Source organism: Melanerpes formicivorus, unplaced genomic scaffold (assembly GCF_026170545.1).
Source record: "Melanerpes formicivorus ecotype bairdi unplaced genomic scaffold, bMelFor1.0.p_v2 SCAF_8, whole genome shotgun sequence".
In the NCBI taxonomy this organism is placed as follows: domain Eukaryota; kingdom Metazoa; phylum Chordata; class Aves; order Piciformes; family Picidae; genus Melanerpes; species Melanerpes formicivorus.
In genome coordinates, this window is record NW_027142360.1 from 6783368 (window position 1) to 6806288 (window position 22921).

Consider the following 22921-nt stretch of genomic DNA (forward strand, 5'->3'; position numbering starts at 1 on the left):
TCATTACATCATCCTGGATTTTAACATATTTGGACATATAAGTGATCCAGCACAGCTTTAGAAACCTGTCCTAAATTGTCATATGAAAACTCCCTGAACTTGTCTCCAATTAGTTGAATTTGTTCACCAACAGGTGATTCTGCAGTTAGAAGCTTTCTCTGCGGATCACAGAGTGCACACCTGAAACTGAACAGTGAAATAAAATATGTTCCATTTGGCTTCCTCTGTAATTTAGTGGACTGTGGTTAGTCTGCTTTAGCTTTGATCTGCTGTGTAATTTTTCCTTTTCTAGCAGATGTGTGATCCTAGGAGCTTCTGGTTCTTGGCAAGCTTGAAAATCAGGCTATTTATCCTGGTAACTAAGCATGGACATAGGAGCCTAGCTTCAGATACTCATTTTCCTTGCCGATAAATCAATGCTGGGCACCTTCCTGCCAGCAGCACAAATGCCATGAAGGGTCATGCTGGAAATTAAGAGCTTTTAGTCAAATCAGAACTTCATGAGCATCATGCATTGCAGTATTGATTTCTATTTCTTTATGGAGGAGATCTTTTAATCACTATTGCCTGCTCTGTATATTAAAAGAAGGAAATAACTACAACATTTCCATTCCAGAAAAAAATGCTTTGTGGCCCACTCACTGCTGAAATCCATTAAGTGACTCTGCAGGATGTGAGAGGAGGCTGTTTTTATTCTTCAGGTTATATATTTTACAGTTGTGTGATAGTGTACGTGCCTGCCTGTGTGGTCAAGGCTGTTCACCTGACTGTTGTATTTTTCACCTAAATTTGTATCAGCATTCCTTGGGGGTATCACAAAGCCCTTTTTCCCCCTAGAGCATTAGAATTGTAAAAACATGCTATTCTTTCAGAAACACTTTGTCAGTGATAGGGAGGTCATGGCCAAGATGAGAGCAAACCTGGCAAAGGCTTCAGCTCCACCCATCATTGTACAAGGTTCCAAAAGGCTTTTTAACCATGCATCTCTAACTGGCTCCAGTCAGCTGGCTGATGCTGAAATGACTGTTGTTGTAAGGCCAGCAAAGGCTTTGTTGGGATTTGTTTGGTTGGGTTTTTTTTGTTTTGCTTTGTTTTGCTTTGTTTTGTTGTTCCTTGATTCTAAGCTCCTTCCTGTTGTGTTATTGCATAACTGAAACTCTTGACAAAACATGTGTCTCCAAGACTCTGCTCTCTGGGAAATGCTCGGCTCCAAAAGAAAGTTGCAGTAACAGCATTTGTATTCCAAGCAAAAAAAATTTTTGTTTAATGACGTTGGATTCAACTGTGCCTAAAGGCTTAAATAGGCATTTTTACAACAGAAACAAACCATACCAAACACCCAGCAAGCTGGCTGTTCAAATGTCTGTGTCACTACTAAGACTTCCATTTGTACTGGGACATAATGCTGGGTTGGGCTTGTTTGTGTGTTTGCAATACTTGAAATATGTGAACAGGCTTCTGGGTTTCTTCTTCATTTGTTCTTACTTCTTCAACTCAGTTGCTCAATGTTACAAAGGCACACTGTTTTCTACAGTTGCTGAAGCACACAGTGAATGGACACTTTCTGGTGAGCAAATTAAGAGTCTACGCTTTGCCTTCATTTGAGACTTCCTAGAAATTTTGGTACAGACAGAATCTGTTAAAATCAATTTGAAAAATAAAGAAAAGTAATTCTTATAATGATCCTGTTTAAAAGTTATGCATGTTAAGGCTTGAAACTCTTGTCAGATTTTCCACAGATTTATTTTTCTTTCTGTGTAAGGCAAGGTTGTCTTGTTAGACCTACATGTGGTATACATTTTGTTGAGCTTTGTGTTCTCTGTCAACTTTACCAGTCAGATATTATGCAGTAATCTGGTACCCATAAGGCTGATTCTTTCTGAAGACTAACAGAGTTGCTGAAGAAATGTTTAAACGCAGGCACTGCACTTAGCATTGATTCTTTCACAGGAAAGCATTTGCCAAAAGTCTCTTGTGCCATTACTGCTAACAGTACTTTGTCTTTGGATAACTTGATAGATATCTGAATGAAGAAAATATCATTCCAAAACCATACTTGTATTAGGTTCTGGGATGCCTGTGGAAGAAATTGGCTTTTTACTTAAAAATAGTTTTTCCAATATTTTCTGTCTTAGGAATAATTACAGTGCCTTGATACTGCAAAAACAATGGAGAACTATGACACCAGAGGTAGTGGTAAATTGTCTCAATATTAGTTTTTTTCCTTTTTCCTAATCCTATTTAGCCTGGAGAAGAGGAGACTCAGGGGTGACCTTATTGCTCTCTACAACTACCTGAAGGGAGGTTGTAGACAGGCAGAGGTTGGTCTCTTCTCCCAGGCAGCCAGCACCAGAACAAGAGGACACAGTCTCAGGCTGCACCAGGGGAGGTTTAGACTGGATGTTAGGAAGAAGTTCTATACAGAGAGAGTGATTGCCTATTGGAATGGGCTGCCCAGGGAGGTGGTGGAGTCGCCATCATTGGAGGTGTTTGGGAGGAGACCTGATGGGGTGCTTGGTGCCATGGTTTAGTTGATTAGGTGGGCTGGATTGGTTGATAGGTTGGACGCGATGATCTTGAAGGTCTCTTCCAACCTGGTCTATTCTATTCTATTCTATTCTATTCTATTCTATTCTATTCTATTCTAGTCTAGTCTAGTCTAGTCTAGTCTAGTCTAGTCTAGTCTATTCTATTCTATTCTGACCTGTGAAATGCAATTATTTATAGATTCCTCTCCACCACCAGCATAGCCGAGCTCTCGAGGAAGCTCTCGTAACTCTTTCATTCCTGCCACTCATAGCAAAAGTAGCTGATAATTTCTCTTATTTTTCTTGGAACATTTTCTTCCCTTTCTTTAGTTTCCTTAGAAACTGGCTATAAACATCTTTTATATATATATGCAGTGTAATAATGCTGCACATGTCCAGAATTGAATTAGGTCTCTTCCAGATCTGCAATTGAAGAGACTTGGGGTTTTGTTGGGATTTTTTTGTTTGTTTGTTTCCCAGTGATGACTGCTACAATCCCAATTTTATCTTTCTTCCATGTACATTCATTCTTCTGTATTGTGGGTCTAGTGATTCCCTAGGAACTGTCAATCTGGCATACTGCTGCTTACTCCTGTTCTCGACTGAGCAGTGTTGCTTCACATTTCTGTGCTTTTGCAATTCCTTTTGCAGTTCTCTTTGTTATAGGATCTATTTAAATACCTTTCTCCTTACCATGACTGAGGAATTCTAATTTTGTTTTCTGGCAATTTCCTAAGGTTCAGAACTACTTAATTTCTCTCAGTGTCAGAGTTCTCTTGTCCTTCTTTCAAGGTATTCCCAGCAACCTGATCTCACTGAGATTTTCTTGCGTTCTTCCTAATTGGAGAAGAGTAATTTTTTTCCCCTACTTTGTTGTAGGAATAATAATGCATGGTGGTAAAGTTTCAGGAAGTTCATCTCTTCAGTTTGCAAGCCTGCCATATGCCCTCTTCAATAAGAGCACTCTGAAGCATCATGAGGAAAGGAAAACAAACAAGAGTGCTTATCTAGAGGAAATAAAGCAGCTGACCTAGACTCAGTGAGTCCCAGTGTAGAAAATTGAATCATCAGATAGAGAAAAATGGAAAGCCAGAAGGCAGTCATAATGGAAGACTTAGTACAGGAAAGAGTGAAGAATGGTGTCACATGGGCATTAAATGTAGATAACGAGTGGTCAGGTATTAAAAAGAAGTGTCAGACACAACAGACTGGAGAGAAGGAAGCCTCGTAGTTCACAGAACCAATTTGACTCCATTGGGGACCAGCTGGAATTGCAGAGCTTTGCAGAAATTATCACAAGAAAGGACAGGTGCCCAGCCAGTTTCAAAAAGAAGATGCAGCCCTTGGGGAAAACAAAGAGCAGAGGAGAGGTCATTCAGTTACTGCTTTTACCTGCTTCTGTGCTATGTGGTCCTCTTCAGAACGAACAGAAGTGTAAATGGAGAGTGTTCAAGTTCAAGTGGAATGCTGGAAGAGCTAAAGATGATGATGGGGAATTAGAGTTCAAGGCAGAATGGCCATCAGCCATTTCAGACTTAGAAAATGGAATTTGAGAAAGGGAGGCAAAATGAGAAAGCAAAAGGTTGTGGGAACAGTGGAGCAGCAAGGCAGAAAGGAAAGAAAGAAAATTATTGTGCTACTGAAAAGCAGTATTTAAAACACCAAAGAATACATTACTAATTTTCTGAATGAGTCTTCTAGTGACAAGGGAGCTGACTAGTGAGGTGACCACGTTACAAAGTTTAGGGAACCTGATGCAGGAGACAACAGCAATTCTGAAGCAAAAAAAATAAATGAAAACCCTCCAAAAACCCAACCACCCAAAACCACCCCCAACCAACCAACCAAAAAACAATCAGAAGCTTTTGCAGAAAGGTGGAGGAGAAAAAAAAAAACAGAGATAAAGATTGCTAATAAAGAAATTTTAATTTCAGATAAAGGAAAGTATAAAGATAAAATATAATGACAACAAATCAAGGTAGGTTAACCTTTGCTACAACCTGGAATCAATGGAAATAACTGGGGGGGGGGGGGGGCAAAAAAAAAAGTATGTACATTAATAGCAATGTTTAACCAGGGAGCTACAGACTGTGAGCAATCTGTGAACTACTAAGTGGTTAATGAAGGATAACTCTGTTTTCACTGACTACAACTCTGCCACTCAGGGCTCCTGCCTCCTCTGGAAAAGAAACCTCCACAAATGGAAGAAAAAAAAAGAATGAAAACCATGTGAAAGACAATAGTAGATGAGAATATACAGAGTTTGACAGAAATATACCAATATAAGAGTTAATGTGCAAACTAACAACTGAGCTAACTCCTGAGACACACCTTGAGTACTGTGTTCAGTATAGGGCTTTCTCTACAAGAAAGACATTGAGGTACTGGAGCAGGTCTGGAGAAGGGCAATGAAGCCTGTGAAGGTTTGGAGAACAAGTCTTCTGAAGAGTGGCTGAGGGAACTGAGGTTGATAAGTCTGGAGAAAAGGAGACTGAAGGGAGATTTCATTGCTCTCTACAACTGAAAGGAGGTTGTAGAGAGGCGGGGATCCATCTCTTCGCCCTACTAACTAGTAATAGGATGCGAGGAAGTGTTAGGTGGAGAAAACTATGCAGAGGTCAAAGCAGATTAAGTTCTCCAGAAATGGAGGATACGGTTGGAGGAGATTCAATTAAAAAAAAACCAAAACACCAATTTTTCTTTTAAAAAGATAAAGGACTGATGAAAAGGAAGATTAATTAAGGTAACTCACTCTCTGTGTACTTAAGACCAGAAGCGGCAGATTGCACGTGAGAAATCCTGTGGTATAGAGATTTGAGAAAATATTGCACTCTTGGAAAGGCAGAAATATTTGAGATACAGTACTTGTGCAACTTAAATGAAAAAGGGAATATTTCAAGACACTTAAAATGTTTGAAAGTACTCTCAGTCATGTATTTCTCAAAATAAGACCTGAGATCAGAAAACCACAGGGAGCAAGAGATCCAAAACTCTGAAAAAGGCATCTAGGTAAAAAGATTTAGCCTAGGTAAGGACTGTGAAGATTAATGTGGCTCCAGAACAGAGCTAGATCTGATTACAATTTTTGAAAGGGAAGACAGTTGATTCCATAGAACCATATCATAAAATGAAGGACCAGAACAGATGTGAAGATTCAGAGATTGTCTAAACAAAACAATCAAGCAGAGAGAACTTTCAAGAAGTAACAGAAAAGACAAATTGGAATAAAATGTACAAGTAGCTACATAAAAAGCAAAAATATTTTGCAAAGCCCCCTATAAGTGACTACAAGTGTCTTAAAAATTGCTTTCTTCTTCCAGGCAGCCAGCACCAGAACAAGAGGACACAGTCTCAGCCTGCGCCAGGAGAGGTTTAGGCTGGATGTTAGGAAGAAATTCTATAGAGAGAGAGTGATTGCCCATTGGAATGGGCTGCCTGGGGAGGTGGTGGAGTCACCATCATTGGAGGTGTTCAGGAGGAGACTTGATGGGGTGCTTGGTGCCATGGTTTAGTTGTTTAGGTGGGTTGGATTGGTTGATAGGTTGGACGTGATGATCTTAAAGGTCTCTTCCAACCTGGTCTATTCTATTCTATTCTATTCTATTCTATTCTATTCTATTCTATTCTATTCTATTCTATTCTATTCTACCCTATTCTATATTCTATATTCTATATTCTATATTCTATATGGAAGGTTCTTTATGGGAACTGTTTCAATGATAGTCATGTTTCAGCCAGGATTTGTCTCCTCTGACTACAGGAGTTTACAACACAGTTCTATACTTCTGCCTGGGGAATAAACCTACTGTTACAGAGTGCTGCTCCTCAATGTAATCAGAACAGTTCCAAGTGTGATTCAGGTAAGCAGTTATAGGGACCTGCATCAGAGTAAGTCCTACACCATAGACTACTCTGGCTATATTAACTAGCCCAGTGCTGCTCTAAATATGACCTTGAAAGACCAAGATCTTCAAAAAAATCCAATACCATACTTGAAATACAAGCAATACAATGAGCTGGACACCATTTTGCAGGTGAAGTTTCAATAATGCTTTGTTATCTGCTATATACCTACCCAGAACAAACTCATGTCATGCACTGAACAAAATATTCTTACTGTGAGTAAAATTTAAATCAGATGTAAAGGAAACAAACTTGAAAGAACAACAGTCTGTCCTACCTTCCACTGGGGGAGCTGAAACTGTGAAAAAACAGGAGTTTGAGAAAGACAAATGAAAAAGATCTGCAGAGGAAGGCTGAAGCACATGAAAATAGAGCAAAGTAACAACAGACTTTCTAGTGAACAGGCCAGGCCAGGAGGAAAATGCTAAGATGATAAAAGGTGAGTGCTGTTAACAACATAACAGGTGTTGGAACAGATACAAGTTCATTTCTAAATGTATTCAAGGAAAATTTAGATCAACAAATTAGAAGGTGGTCTAGATTTGCCTGTTATGCTGGGAAAATTAGTAACTAAAAATAGATCACTTTTCTTGTTATTCTCCTGTAACACTATTAAAGAATGCCACTAGTACACTGGTAATCTTATGCCTAGTCCATAAAGACTGATGTGCATATCACATCGACTGTGGTAATTGCAGAAAATGGACCATAATTTGATTATGATGTTAAATGTCTTGCAAAAATAGCATCACTTAAGGCACTTCATGCTCAAGGTATACACAACATAATGGTTTTATGGAAATTGTCATCAAGATGGCAACGAGAGTGTCTACAAAAAAGATCAGGGGCAAACACGCTCTCATTTCTGTTTATTCTGAAAACAGATTATCAGTTTAATGTGGATAGCATAACTTCATTATGTAATTGGTAGAATCAAATGCAAAGGTCTTGAAACTTCTTCCTGGCCCCATTAAGAAAAAGGAAAAAAATAAAAAAGAAAGAAAAAGAAAAAGATGCATATGAGAAAAGGTATGAGACAAGACCACACAAGTGAAAAACCTTGCAGCCATGGGGCACTTTAGCTCTTCCAGAAATCCTACATGAAGTTTCTCCTTATTTGTTCAAGCAATTACTGAACAAAGACAATTCTTAGGAGAAACATAAGACATCTTCTGCTTCTTCCAGAACAGAGAAAGCTTCTGCACTTCCTTGAGTTTGTTACAGAGAAGGTTTCTGAGGAGAACAGCAGCAATGAAGAGAACTGTATGAAGAAAAGCACATGCTGAGGTCTACCAAATACTGAAGAGATCTATGAAACAGAGAGCCAGCTGAGAGACAAAGAATTTATTTGTGTTGGACCATGTATGATTTTATTCTGGATGATTCAAATGAGAGGGTTATTCAAAATAAGAAATTTCTTGGCTTCAGTCAGCTGTGGCTAACAACTGCTAGTAAGAAGAGAAGTGGGATATTGAGATAACTTTATTTCCCTCATAAATTCTTTATTTCCTAATATTATCTTAAACCACGTTTGGTAATAAATGTGAATTAAAAAAAATGTCACTGAACTGTTGCATGAAAGTCACAACCAACTATTATTATGGTAGGCTTGAGAGCTTCCTAAACAAAAATGCAGTAGAATGGTGTGAAAAGGAAGAATGTTCCAGCTTGCAGCTCTTGACCTTGAAGCCTCAATCTTTTTTAAGATATTAAATATTATACAATCAGTAAGAGAAAACTGAAGGCCCTGATTATGGCACCCATCATTTCAGGCTGGAAGGCTAGGCAAGAAGTTCATCATGGTATGTATGACATGGACAGTAAGGTAAACAAGTCTCTGAGAACAGTGTTCTCCACTCAACATTTCACCAAATGGTCAATACAGTTCTGACAGGATGATGCTGGCTTACAGAGGAATAATCTTTTGCTTTTCTGATCTTGCCTACCAGCAAAAAGCAAATCACACACTCTGGCTCTGAATTTTGTTTTGTGTTAGTCTGACAAAATCTTTAAAAGAAATCAGCCTCATGTAAAGATTCGCTGTCCCAAAGGTAACAAAACTTTTTCACAACATAGCTGTACCCGGAAATCATGATTGTAGCTAAAAAAACTCCAACCCAAACCAAGTTCTGAAATGAGCAAAACTGCTTTTTCTGTCAAGGGCAGATTGCAAAACTTACAAAACTTGTAAAAAATGCTTTGTTTAGACTGCTTGAGTAAGTGCAGGCTTTAGTTCTGTATCTCACAGCCTGTGAAAAGAGTCTGCTAGGATATCTCACGCTAATGACAGGGAGGCTAATGACCCAATACTTGTTCAGTCAGATTGATGCTTTACACTAACCCAGAAGAGCACTTCTGTGCCACTTACAGCAATGACCCCTAGAAAAACTTGCAGCCTTTGGAGCTACCAGACGGAAGCCCTGAACTGTTACCAGGCTCTTTATTTAGCACAAAGGAGAGGCTCCATTCCACCAACAGAACTGTCTGCAGGAGCTGTGTTAAGACAGCTTATTCCCACTTTCTTCCTTCCCCTGACCTAGGTTAATTCCCTGACTCGAGGGAATGTCAATCAGTGTAGCTGTTTCTTTCCTCTCCACCCCACCTCTGTCATTACAGAATGTAGCCTAAAAGGAGGGATTCTTCCTACCCCATGTGTTGGATCTAGTTAACAAGTGACCTCAGGATGAGCTGAATCAGCTTATTGATCTGATGAAAACCAAATTATTTGAGGGGATTTGTGATTTATTTCCTATCAGATCAGCAAATGGATCTAATCCACCATGGACTGCAATAGCAATACAAAGGCAAGAAAAACTCATGTTTAGGAATGGGGCAAAAGGAACCCATCCTTTGGAAGCAGCTCCCTCAAGAGAATGACCACACCACCACAAATATCTTTTCTTGCAACACTGAGTGTTGTTTGCATAAAAACAGCACAAAAAGTGTGAAGTCCTAAACTCTATGAAATAAACTCATCCAATCTGACAGAGTACCCACAATCAACCCTGACGAACACAATTCTGTGAAGAGTGTCATGACTGCAGTCCACTCCCTGCTTCAGAGCCTACTGGCATTGCCGGATGCTGTGCTTAGATGTAGTCCTATTTTCCTTGGCTCATCACATGTTCATTGTCACCTCATAACTGTTGGGAGAGGTGTGGGTGGATTTCTCTGAGTTTTATTCAATGAATGTTCTCCCACTCTGTTTTTTAATTAATCCTGTTTAAAGGGATTAATTGTTTTGTGGGCAAGGTTATTTTGCCTCAGGAATTTAAAATATTTTGATTGTGAATATAATATTGAGCCAAAATTATACATACACATTTTAAAACAGCAATAAAACTACTGCTCCTTAGTGCTTCCTGACCATAAGGGAGTTGCTAGGAATGCTACTGCCATGGAAAGGTGAAAGAGGAAGGAAAAACATGGGGTCAGAATGAAGGGCTACAGGAAAAAGCTCACTGGAGTCGGGGTTTTACTTTATCCCAAGCTCCAAATGATGGGTGACAAATATACTACTTGCTCCACATCATTTCAGGCAACCAGCACCAGAACAAGAGGACAGAGTCTCAAGCTGCGCCAAGGGAAGTTTAGGCTCGAGGTGAGGAGAAAGTTCTTCAGAGAGATAGTTGTTAGCCATTGGAATGGGCCGCCCAGGGAGGTGGTGGAGTCACCATCCCTGGAGGTGTCCAAGAGGGGATTGGACGTGGCACTTGGTGCCATGGTCTAGTAGTCATGAAGTCTTGGGTGACAGGTTGGACTCGATGATCTTTGAGGTCCCTTCCAACCTTGTTGATTCTATGATTCTATGATCTATTCACTTCCCATCAGTGACAGGAGAAGCTCATAGATCAGGCCATACATGCAGAAAGCAGAGAACAGTTGTGTCAGTTGAGAACAGCAGAGAACAGCTGTATGGTCATCATCACTTCAGTTCATTTTCAGTTCTTCTAAGGAAAAATTGTAGGTCAGATGGGAGCATCCAAGTCTTATCAAACAGATTGACTAATTTCACATTGGGAATCACTAGGTCATTTTTACAGTGAAAGAGAATAATGTGAAACATACAATATGTAGTCTCTTCAGTTATGTCTGGAGTTGTTACAGTGATATAAACTGCCTTTAACAGAGTTTTCTTCTTCTTAATGATGTGATTAAAAAAATGAACAAAAAAACTCCCAACAAACTATTCTTGAGCATCCAAGCACTTACCTGACTGTAGAAAAGATGTACTCTTTGTGAAAACTCAACGTGTGATCTGTTTTCATCAAATTTGCAGACTAAGTTTGAAACAAAAGTTGTAACTATGGAAAAACCAGCAGCTTTCAGACAGAAAAGCTGCAGGCACCAGCCTGCATAAATGATGCAGGTGTGGTTTCCCTCTTTGGAGTTCATGAGCTCTGGTTCACAAAATGCTAAAATCCTGGGCTCTCAGAAATCACTGAGTTCATGGTGCATGATACCAGGTAGGATTAGTATATATATGCAAATGTAGTCATAATGTGCCTTCAATGTGTTATACAATTAATACCAAATTTAATTTGAGGACCATTTAACTAAAATACATGAGTGTCTGAGCAATGGAGTAGAATCAAGATCTTTCATTGCTCCCTGGATGACTTTACTATTTATGAGACCAGCAAGTCATGTCACCAACCCTATGGCCCAATAATTATATTTGCAAAATAATATAACTTCAAAGAGGGGAGGAGCACCTTCAGTATACTCAAAGAATAGTCTCAGCTTCAGAATAGCTTGGAGCAAAAGCATTTTCCTGGGAACAGAGTGACATTGTTTTAAATGCCCTTCATCCTTAAGGTTGAAGAGTTTTTTTTTTCTGCAGTGTTCAGTGTGGTGACTCTGCTGCCAACCTGCTTGCTATGAGTTATACAGAAACTAATCTTCTAAGTTCTTCTTAGGTGTGGCTAGAATGTGGCCAATTTTCCAGGCCTCTGCAGCACTTGGAGGAATGCCTTGCCTGTGAATTCAGCCAGGCTTGGACATATTTTAGGTACTACACTCTCAGTTTTACCGAGATGGCAGCAATTCTAAACAAACATAAAGCAGGAAGCAGGCGGGAAGGCAAGGTACCAGCAAAATTCAGTTGCCTACCGGAAGGCATTTGGCAAGCACACGCTGTGATTAGGGAGGATATATCCTGCACCTATGTCCTCCTACCTAAAGATCAAACTTACAGATCTGGGCCAATATGAGTTCAGATGTGCTGCATGTCCTCCTCGGCTTGAGAAGAAAATTGATTCTGCACGGTGGAAGACATCCAGTGTTCTGGAGTACTCGCTCTTTGCTTTATTTAGGCTGCATCGAGTAGTGTCAGGATATGACCATTACCACCCCAGGAGCCCAAAATGCATGCGATTTCTCCCATGCTGTTGCCAGGCAGCTCTCCACAACCCTCCAAAGGAAGAGTCATCATTCATTTTCACTCATCATCCAAGGGCTTTTGCTCTTAGGAGACGAGGGAACTATTTAGAGTAACTTGGTTTTTGTCGAGCATCTTTTTTGCTAGTAGCTTATAAAGCTCAGATTCTGTCAGTGGTGAGTGGAAATTAAAATACTATTGTTACACAGAGAAAGGTTCTTAACTTTATGATCTGCTCACAAGTTCACTGACCTTCAGGTCTGGAGTATTTTATGTGCAGCAACTGCATTTTAAGGTTCTGATAACACGGAGTGGTGGGGATCAAACCGCACAGCAACTTGTTCTGTCAAACTTTATTTTTCCCAAGGTGTTCAGAATGGGAGAGGACAAAGCTGCCATGCAAAATACTGTCAGCTGTGCATTTTAAATTATTTCGTGGACAAATCAGGTTTTCCAGCTTCATTTCTCGTTCAAAAAGTACCTTTGTAAGGCGAGATTCTCTTAGAAATAGCACAGTCGTAAGAGTTTCAGTAATTTACATGTGTCATATATAAAGAAGTGCATTGCTCTGTGTAAATGTAGATTATTCGTGTGAATAAAGTACACACACTTTCATTTTTGCAGACATGGATTTTACCTGTCTTACTACCACCACCCTGAACACTGACAACAGATACAAGTCATACCCCAGACCTCTTTTGGAGGGGCACACATGGCAGCGTTGTTTACAAGAAGGAAAACCACGATCTCCCTTTACTCTGGCTTCTTAATTCCTTTGTAGAAGGACCTTTTTAAAAGCTCAAAAGTCGAGGGTAGAAGGAGAGCATATACACCCTCGGAGGTAATTCGGCAAAGTTTTAATTTCCTGTAAGAAAGCGTTGTCTTGAAACGCCCGATGAGAATACCAAAAGCGGTGGTTCGCATTTACAGTTAACCCGTCGGGACGTGCGGTACTCGTCCGGAGGTCCAGGGTAAAGTGGCCGGTGGGGAAACCACCCCTCTGCGAGAAACAGGGGCCCCATCGCCCTCTATTTGGCTCAGCGACACGGGAACGCCTCGGTCCTCACGTTCCTCAGACCGCTGCCGGACTCTGCCCGGCTGAGCCGTTCGGGCCAGACCCCCACCCCCGCACGACCATTGCCAACCAAGGCCTGCGCACACTCAAGCCCCAGCCACAACCCCCCTTCCCTCCCTGAGGGGCAGCCCTCTCGGGCGTTCCTTTCCCACCGCCACAACGGAACTCGATAACAGGACCCCCGCTCCGCGCGCGGCTCAACACCGCCCCACCGGGCTCCCTCCCCCAGCGCAGGCCTCACGCCTACCAAGCCCCCGCCCGCCGGAACCCGCTGCCCGCCCCCGCCGCGCCCCGCCCCGCCCCCACGGCCGTGGCGGGAGAAGGCGGCGCGCCCCCGCGGGCAGCGAGCCAGGGCACCGCGCGCGCCCCCGTGGCGGGAGGGGCGGACCCTCATGGGGCGGGGCGGGGCGTGTCGCTGCACCCCCGCCCCCTCGCGCTGCGCCCTCCCCCTCCCCAAGGTGTTGGCGGCGGCGGCGGGGACGCGCTCGCTCGTGCCCGCGCGGTCTCCCCCACCCCCCCTCCCCCTTCAGCTCCCCTCGGCTCTCCCCGGCTGCGCTGGTAGCGGCGGCGGCTCGGCCATGGCGGCCCCGGCGGAGCTGAGCGTGGAGCGGCTGCGGGCGCTGCCGGGCAGCTGGAGTTACGGGATCAGCCAGGGCGGCCGCGTCTTCTTCATTAAGTGAGCGGGGGGCCGGCGAGGAGGGGAGCGGGGCCGGGAGGGGCGTGCGGGGGGCCGGGAGCCGGGAGGGGCGTGCGGGGGAGAAAGCGGCGGCGGGGTTGCGCCTGCCTGACTCGGTCCGTGTGTCCGTCCCCGCAGCGAAGAGGCGAAGAGCACGACCTGGCTGCACCCGCTCACCGGAGAGGCCGTGATCACCGGGCACCGCCGCAGCGCAGGTAGGACCCTGCCCGCGGGCGCCTGGGGCCCCCGGCCCCCGGTACTGCTGGCTGGCAAGCACCGCCCTTCTCCCTTCCCCTCTCCCCGGGGTCTCTCCCGCCCCGCTGCCCGTCGCCCTGCGGCTCCCGCGGCCCACCGCCGGGCTTCCTCTGTGCATAGCCCCCGGGAGGGCTCAGCCCCGCGGCCCCGTTCTCCGCCGCGGGGCGGGCAGCGCTTCGTCCAGTTCCCCTCATGCCTCCCGGTCCTAGAAGCCACCTTAGTGCCGCCGCAGCCACCCGAAACAACTCTTCATCCCGTGCTTTCTGTGTTCCCCTTACTTCTCGCAGTTGTTTGGCTCCAGGTTGAGCAAGAATGACATTACAGTGCAGCCTTGCTTGTCCAGCTTGCCATCTGTGTTGTGTTCTTCGTCTTCTTTAAACGCCTTTCTTTGGACTCGTGTTTTCCCTCCGTGTCTGTGTGATTTCTCTTTATTTGCCCCCTTATTTTTTTCTTTTGCCTTGTATCACCCCTATAATATCATATAGTCACCATCAGAGACCGCTTTATTCCTCCTGTGCTTCTTACAGGCTACCCTGGTTATTCACCTGCATAGCATCCTGTCTCAGTTCAGTATTAAACTACTCATTTTTGTTTCGAGCAGTACCTACATATAACCACGGTAGTTAAGCTAGAAATGTACATGCTTATTTCGCCAGTCACCTAGAAACCCTTTTCTACACTTAAATCTAGGCTGGGAATGTGGGTGGTTTCTAAGTGACTGAGGTGAAATAGGTAGGAGGAAAAGGGACTGAAACGTTAGGAATAACTTGGAGGGAAGAGGGTGGAATCGGTTTTCTCTGCTGCTGCTGTTTGTTCCACTCTGGAGAAGTAGCAGCAGGAGGTGCTGGAGGAGGAGGAATTACAGCAGACGCTCTGAAGACCCAGAGCCAAACTCTGACTGCTGGAATTGCACACAGGCTGCATATGCCACTGGGAGGTGGTGGAGTGTAGTAATAAGTGCAGTTGTTTTTGTGCGTGTAATCACTTGGGTAATCGCAGGAAAATCTGCAAGTGAATTTGACTCTATCAGATTATGTGATTTTTATGTTTGGTTAATACTTGCAGGTTAAGAAATTAGAAGCAGCCTTTTGGAAAACTGGGCAGCTTTTTCTTCTTTTTTTCCTTGAGTTGTGAATAGTTTAGAAAGCACAGGTTTCCGGTTATTAGAACTGTGCAGTTTGATTTGTGGTGAAGAGCTGTTGATTGTAAGACGTTATTTAATACCATGAAATAGAACTGCTGATTGCTATCAGGCTTCTCTTAGCCCTGCTCTTGGTACTCAGATTAATTGAGACACTGGCTACCTTCTACAGCAGCATGCATGGGGGCAGATGTATATGAAGTGCTTTGCTTTTTGGATGCTAACATTAGCTGAATATTATTTATTTTTAAAAATCAAATATTAATTCTTCAAAACTATTTATTACCAGTGTCTCTGAGTGACAGTGACTTCCCAGTAATTTTCTAAATGTCTGCTTTTTTTCTGCCATTAAGTGCCTTCTAAAGGAAATGCATTTTACTTTCAAGTGTCTAGAGCATTGCATGTAACAGCAGAGTTATTATCAGGTAAATTAAACTTGTTTCTGAACACAAGAGTGAGGCATGGCCTTGAATGTGCTGACCACCATTTATCAATCAGATACTGACATGCCTCCAAAACAAACCTGTTTCTGTAGTTTTCTTCATTCATGTGTATAAATCTCGCCGTACATAGCTAAAATCAAGCAGATTCATTATGGGGTTTATAACACGGTTTTCCCTGACCATTGGTTTTGAACCTAGTCAAAATCTGTTCAAAAAGTATCTTAAGAAACAAATTTTGAACGAATAATATCTTATTTTTGGGAAGTGTACATTACTGCAAAGCTCCTTATTAAATAATAGTGTGTGATACTTACTAGGCAGTGAGGACAGCTGTGTCCTCCATTATTCCCTTGAGGCATTTAGCACTGCAAAGGTACTTTTGGTAAAGTTCTTATAGCAGCCATAAATACTTTAGCTGGAGAGACTTCCTGTTTGCTGTACTTTGCCCTATGCTCAAAAGACACTTTGATTTTTGTTCTAGAGAAGGCAAGAGTGAAGAAAAAAGCCAGCCAGAGCAAATAACTAAACTGGGGAGAAAAAAAAAATCTTTATTTTTTAAGTAACAAATGCAGTCTTGCTTTTATAATTCATTGGGCAAGTCCTGCATATCAATTATTGTTTGCATTAACCAGGGTAAACTTAAGTGTAGTGTATCTAGAGTTGCATAGAGGTGTCCAATATCTTCAGAGCTTCCAATTACTTCAGGAAGGTGTTCAGGGCAACAAGGCCGATGAGAGGCCTTCAGCACAAGCCCTATGAGGAGAAGCTGGGGGAGCTGGGATTGTTTAGCCTAGAGAAGAGGAGGCTCAGGAGAGACCTCATTGCTCTCTACAACTACCTGAAGGGGAGATGTAGCCAGGAGGGAGTTGGTCTCTTCTCTCAGGCAACCAGCACCAGAATGAGAGGACACAGTCTCAAGCTGCACCAGGGGAGGTTTAGGCTCGAGGTGAGGAGAAAGTTCTTCACTGAGAGAGTCATTGGTCATTGGAATGGGCTGCCCAGGGGGGTGGTGGAGTCACTGTCTGGAGGTATTCAAGAGGGGATTGGATATGGCACTTGGTGCCATGGTCTAGTCATGAGGTCTGTGGTGACAGGTTGGACTTGATGATCTTTGAGGTCTCTTCCAACCTTGGTACTGATACTGTGATACTTGAAAAAAAATTACCATTATTGTTGTAATTTTATTTGTTTGGTAGGGGACTTCTGACTGATAATAGAAATAGGAAAGATGTACCTACTTCCTCCACTAGATTTGTATTGAAAGTTGTTTTCATGTAAAATTGAACAGAGTTGGAAATACTGCAGGAACACTTGTTAGTCACAACAGAGGTGGAATTATGCTAATATGATGCTAATAATGCTCTGTGGTGTAGTTGATATCATGCCTTTTAAGGTGCTTGTGACTTGCATGTAACGTAAACTCAGTAAATTGATTTTTGTTTGGCTCTCTGCCTGTTAAGTAATTTGATGCTCCTGGAGTTCAGGGCAAAAAGGATGTGGCTATGACTGTGAGTTCTAGTTACTGGTCAAAGGCAACAACCTTATTGAATAAGAGCACACTTCAACTCCTACTGTTACTATTTAAGAATGAGAAATCCAAATCAGATTTTCATGCATGTAGCTCTTCTTGGATTACAGGATGTAAACAGACAGTATGGTGAGTCAATTCTGAAATATTTGTTTATAGTGCTAAAGCTCTCGATGTTTAGAATCAGATGCACAGTATTTTAACTACCACAGCTTTAGCAAGTAGACCAGTATGGCCAGCATCGTTTCTAAAGTTAATTGGAATGTTTTGCTACTTGTTTTCCAGACTTACCCACAGGTTGGGAGGAAGCTTACACTTTTGAAGGTGCAAGATATTATGTAAAGTAAGTTGTATGTTTATCTGTCACAATACTGTAATTTTCAGTTGGCTCTACTAAATGTTGCTGTATGTATTCCCAACTCAAATGTAACTGCTATGCTATAAATCTAAAAGGAGTATTCAAGCTTGTCATAGTGTATGTAGTCCTTTATTTACTGGATTATGCAGAGCTAAGAAAAGAAAATCCTTGAGTTTTTGTATTAATACTTTCAATTAAAGCTGCTTAAAGGTGCAGATTCAAATGAAATTTCTGCTGTGAGTGTAACCATCTAGCATCAGATGTCCTTGCAACTCAAGAATACCTTGAGTTTGTCCGTTTGTTTGACACTTGTGCATATACACTGTCATGCCATAAATGCTTTCAGAAAGGCAAGATCTTATTTTGTCACTGGGAGAACAGTCTTGATTCATCCCTGTTCTGTAGTAATTAAGTTGTTTAAAGCCATTCCAAAGGTTTAATGAATCTGTTTTCTTTGCAGACCCTCTGTTTCTAGCACTCCTTTTATTTTTTTTCAGGTGTTAGTATGTTTTGAGGAGTGTGTTCACTCTGGGCTGTGGCTATTGTATTTTTGCATGAGTTATGGAAATTGAGCTCTTATGTAGAAGTGCAGAGGTCTTGTTGATCAGTCTTAAAAGCTTTTCTTTTCCAGATAGGCAATCCTTACATAGAAAATCTTCAAGTGTCATCTATGTGTATTTGCTTGGTTAATATGCTGCTGTATTCTGCTGTTTAACAATTTGCAGGCTTTTCTTAGTTTATTCAGAAGATTTATCTCACTAGTCTGTGTGCTTGGTTTGCCATCATTAAGTGAATGGTATCATTAGTGGATTAACTTTGGTGAGTGAAGGTTAGTAATAGTCATAGAGGTCTTAGGCTGCAGGTAGTTTTTTCTGTGTCTTAAGTGTTGAGCAAAAGATAACTGTTGTGTCTAAGTTGTATTGCAGACATTGTGAGATGGCTGTTATAGTAGTATCATAGTATCAGTCAGGGTTGGAAGGGACCACAAGGATCATCTAGTAGATGATACTACAGATTTCTATATGATACTATTTTATCTTATTCTTGGAAATAATGCCTTGCAAAAGCCTCTGGAATGCTGCATGACTTTGCATAAGTAGTAAAAACCTGAAAGTGGTAGTCTCAGAAGCTTTCTGTAAATGAATATCAGGTAGTGATAGGACTAGGGGGAATGGAATGAAGCTGGAGGTGGGGAGACTCAGGCTGGATGTGAGGAGGAAGCTCTTCACCATGAGAGTGGTGAAGCCCTGGAATGGGTTGTCCAGGGAGGTGGTTGGGGCGCCGTCCCTGGAGGTGTTGAAGACCAGGCTGGATGAGGCTCTGGCCAGCCTGATCTGGTGTGGGGTGTCCCTGCATGTGTTGCATGGTTTATTTTATGTAGGAACCACTGAAGGATAATGCTTCAAAAATCTGGTCAGAACTGGTAGTGTGCTCTCTAGAAGGGGACTTCTTGTTATCAGGAGACATGTTTGGTTTACTGTTTTGTTCTGCCTTTTTGTCATTCCCATCACACTAGTGTTGTACAGCAGCTGACTAGAATTGCACCAGACAGAAATTTACTAGGGATTTCACCCCCGGTGTTCTGTTCAGATGATTAAATGAAGACAAGTGAAAATTAGAAAAAGCTGTATTTGTGTATATAATATACATTTTGAAAGGCTTCTAGATGTTTTCATAGAATAAACATATGAACAATGTCTTAGCTACAGTATCTGGAAAATAGCAACTGGAGTTTTCTTAGCATAAAACAAGGTGTGTGGATAGCTATTGTAAAGCAACTGATGGGCCCATGCACGAACTTACTATTGCTTGTTTACTCTTGTCCCTCTAAGATCTGGTGTTCAATGTGTTATCATAACTGTTAGATTAAGCTGATTGTTTTGTTGATAGCCAGCACTAAACAGCTGTTTATTTTTGAAAGTTCTGCTGTGTCTCTGAAAACATGTTGGGTGAACAACACTTCTCTGTGATTTGATAGATGTAGGAGGATAGGAGGGATTGTGCTGTCAAACCTGCTGAAAGGTTCATGTGGTATGACCAGTTTGGCGTCCTTAGTTAAGTATGTGCTGTTGCATAGTCTCTCTGGCTGAATTTAAACTTCTGCCCAATGACAGCTTCTCCTTTGAAAGCTGTCTAGCATTCAGTCCTGCTGGTGCTAGAGAAGATGTGAGAGCTAATGTAGACAGAGTGACACCATTATAATGAATGTTGTATAATCCTAGGCAGTGTAACTCTGGATGAGGGGTTGATTATAATAATTTTAGTTGTCTGAATCTAAACTACTGGGGTCTTCCTGCAGGAGTGGTAAACAGAGCAGGTCATTGCTACCTTGTGCTGTACAGGCACACCTACATGTGGGTTTTGAAGTGTAACCTGGTCATTTGAGTGTGCTGACTCGCTAAATATTAGTGTTGATTATGTTGCTTACAGCCTAATGCAATATTATTAAAATGAAAAATACTGAAGACTTGTTCATGGCACGATCTGAAAGAAATATGTTGGTTTATGCTCTGGTATGAGTTACAAAGCTACAAGGGAATGAATGTGCATGGCATGCTATTGATGCATTCAGTCACTTGAAACTTAGTTTTTGGACTTCTGTAATGTTTCCAATGAAGAGAGTTAGACAGGAAGAATAGTCAAGTTTCCTGATCGCATAAATATTGTCACCCAACTTCTGAGGCACAGCTTCAGATATGTAGGTTGAACAGAAATATGTAACAACCTTGCTTTATTTTAAGCTCTTACGCTAGACTGTGTTTGCAAATAAAAACCTTTTGAAAATGATTCTTATGGTTCTTTAATAACAGGTCTTCAGTGTTCCAAGTGGGTGTGTCACTGAATCCATTACTCTGCTGTTTCTGGCTTTGATGTTGTAAACACTGTGTAATCAAATTGGGATAATGTCAAGGAGATAATCGCCAGCTAAATCTTAACATTTCTTGGACTGGCATTTCAGACATGAGTCAGGATATAGAGCACATTGAACTGCGATGTTGTGGTGTGTTTTCCTTTTTTAAGGATGCTGTATTTTTCTTGGGGTGTGTATACTCATTTTAAAATTAATTGAATGGTGACTATTTCCCATACTTCTCCTCCTCCCCCCCCAGTGACACTTAATTTGTTCTGGTTTTTAAGAAGGAAAGATATTCTGAAACAGGGAGAGATACGGAGTTGTTTCCATTGCATAAGGGTTGTTTCCTTTTTATGTAGACTTGTGTTACTAAATTGATGCTAGGAAGGATTTTGACCTTCTTCACAGGTTTTTTTTGGATCAGTGGAAGAATTTTAATACTGGTAGATGAGAGATTCCTTCCCTCACATTCTCCTCATCCCTTATAAATACAAATTACAAAAGGTGCTATTTGGAGTAAAAATGTATTGCCATAAAAATGTGTACATGTTCTGGTGAGATGTGGTTACATTGCTGAAGTGTTTTGTCTTGTTGGGAGTGAGAAAATGTTTACTTAATGTTAGAAATGTGCAGAGAGAGCCCTTCCTCATCACTGGGTGGGAACCCATCGGTAAACTTTTCCAAAGTAAGGCTTAGTTTGGGCATAATCTTTGTGATAACTAAACTTTTACCTGGAATATAGGGCTATAGAGCTGTAAAACTACCATATTCAGAGATAACCTTCACTAATCTGTTTATTATCAGTTAACTGTTGAATCTTTTGTATTATGAAATAAAGCAAGATACAGGGCAAAATCCTCAGTTTGAAAATGGCGGCACAGCATGCTAAAAAAAAGTTCTTTTGTTCTGCATAGAATACTTCACAGGACTGTTTACTTATGCTTTGTGTGTTGAGCACTCATTGAGCTCAGAATAGTTAAGGGCTTTATCCTTAAAACAGGTTTAAGGTTGATATTAGTATGGGAAGTTTAAGTTACTTACATTAGTGCCTAAGTCCAGTATAATGCTTGTCAATAGAGAAGCATACCTGGTCACAGGCTTCAGACTCCTCACCTGTTAAGACCAATGATGATTTTCAACCTGATGCTTTTAGTACCTTGTGGTGTTTCTGTAATCATCAGGCACTGGTTTTGAGTTCTATAGAATTATGAAAATAGAGGTAATCTCCCTCTCCCTGTATGTGCATGTGTTTAGTCATATGCATGTTTAAGAAACCCTTATTGCTGGCTAAAATCACCTGACTGGCTAAACTCAGGCAGCTGCTTGCTTTCTTTGACTTATCTTCATGTTCATTACAGTAGTTCTAAACTTGTTAGGTGTTTTTATTTGAATGATGTTGTTTTGATTTTTTTTTTTCACTGCCCCCCCCCCCCCCCTTTTTTTTTAAGGTTTATATTATTTAGGTTATGAATTTATCCAAAAGTTGGCTTAAAAATCAACACAAGGATGATATTTGGGGAATTTTGCATCAGTCTACCTAGTTTGGCTTCTACAGAAATGCTCTGGGATAAGTTGTTTGGGTGCTAGAATTTGGTATTTCTTTGGGCAGCACAAAAACTGACTGTAAAAGATCTTAAAAATACAAAGAATTGAGAAGCTTAAAGTTTCATTTTTAGGATTTTATGTTAGTGTTTAGTTTTTTTTTCTGTATTAGAACACTTTTTGTCTCTTGCTTGCTGAAGCATTGGCATTGGCAGACCAAAGCTGGGGTGAGTTACTATTGCATCAAATAGAGGTTTTTTTTATGTTTTTGTAGAGACTTTCATCAATACCAAGTTGCTGATGGTAGGCATGTAGCTTGAAAATTGGGAAGGTAAGAATGATACATGAAGTGATGAAAAGGGATAAGATCATTTTCAGACTTGAGTACTCAAGTTTCTGGTTTTTACTAAAATAAACCTGTGCTCATTGAGAATCTTTTTAACTTTTGTCTTTTATGTGCATCTGAAGGATCCTTTCCCATTCAGCTCCATAAAATCAAAGGAAAATAGTCATGTTTGCAAAAAGGCCCTTTCTTGAAAGGAAGAAAAGTTATCTAACAAAACAAAACCCCAAACAAACCAACCCCCAAAAAACCAAACAAAATAACATCAGACTGTTTTATTCCAGCAGTGAGAATCATAGCATTCCTCCCAGAAACTTAGTTCTTGTTACCTCTAACCTTTATTTTACTAGAATTAAGGGTAGGACTAAAATTTATTCTTGGCCTTCATTTGGTTCATTGTTACATGGTAAGACCTCTAGGTTAAATAATGGCATATGGCTGGATGGGTGAACTGGGACATAACATGGCAATGAACTCACCTGTGTCTTTTACCTTGGTAGCGAGAAAACTGTTCAGAAAAGAAATTTTTTGGAATGCTTGCAAATTTGTTATCCATTTTTCATTTTTTATTCCACTGAAATATTTCAAGAGCCAAAATTATTTAAGTGCTGAAGCTGGATATGGAGGTGGAAGGAGTCTAGGCACAGGAATAAATGAGTGTAGGTCAGAGAGAGGAGAGGTGGGACTTCATCCAAAAAGCAGCTTAAGGGGTGGATGTGGAAGAAAGAGGATAATGGTAGTGGTATACTGAAGAAGGCTAAAAGAGTGGGAGAAGTTGCAGAAGAGGGAGGAGTGGAGGCTAAACCAGGCAGAAAAGAGTGGTGGCAGTGTAAAGTCAGTAAAAGGAGTAGCAACTGGTTTCCTAGGAGCAAACCCAATGGAATTTCTCCCAGAG

At 41.4% G+C, this 22921-nt stretch overlaps 1 protein-coding gene and 1 long non-coding RNA gene across 12 annotated transcripts in view; both read left to right on the forward strand.

Annotated features, from left to right (window-relative positions):
* The first annotated feature begins 1487 nt into the window (after nucleotides 1-1487).
* Nucleotides 1488-7893, forward strand: LOC137442706 (uncharacterized). Its single transcript, XR_010987750.1, has 3 exons — nucleotides 1488-1567; nucleotides 6289-6388; nucleotides 7617-7893. It is a non-coding gene; the product is annotated as an uncharacterized lncRNA (long non-coding RNA).
* Nucleotides 7894-13427: 5534 nt separating this feature from the next.
* PLEKHA5 (pleckstrin homology domain containing A5) overlaps nucleotides 13428-22921 on the forward strand; it is a 177022-nt gene continuing 167528 nt past the window's right edge. For 4 of the 11 annotated variants that reach the window (XM_068141898.1, XM_068141897.1, XM_068141899.1 and 1 more), the window contains exons 1-3: nucleotides 13436-13562; nucleotides 13701-13777; nucleotides 17215-17272. In XM_068141898.1, the coding sequence (XP_067997999.1) occupies nucleotides 13465-13562; nucleotides 13701-13777; nucleotides 17215-17272 (233 nt within the window). In that variant the 5' untranslated portion in view covers nucleotides 13436-13464. Of the gene's footprint in view, nucleotides 13563-13700; nucleotides 13778-17214; nucleotides 17273-22921 lie in introns of all 11 variants that reach the window. The other 7 variants (XM_068141905.1, XM_068141907.1, XM_068141901.1 and 4 more) reach the window with 4 other exon arrangements.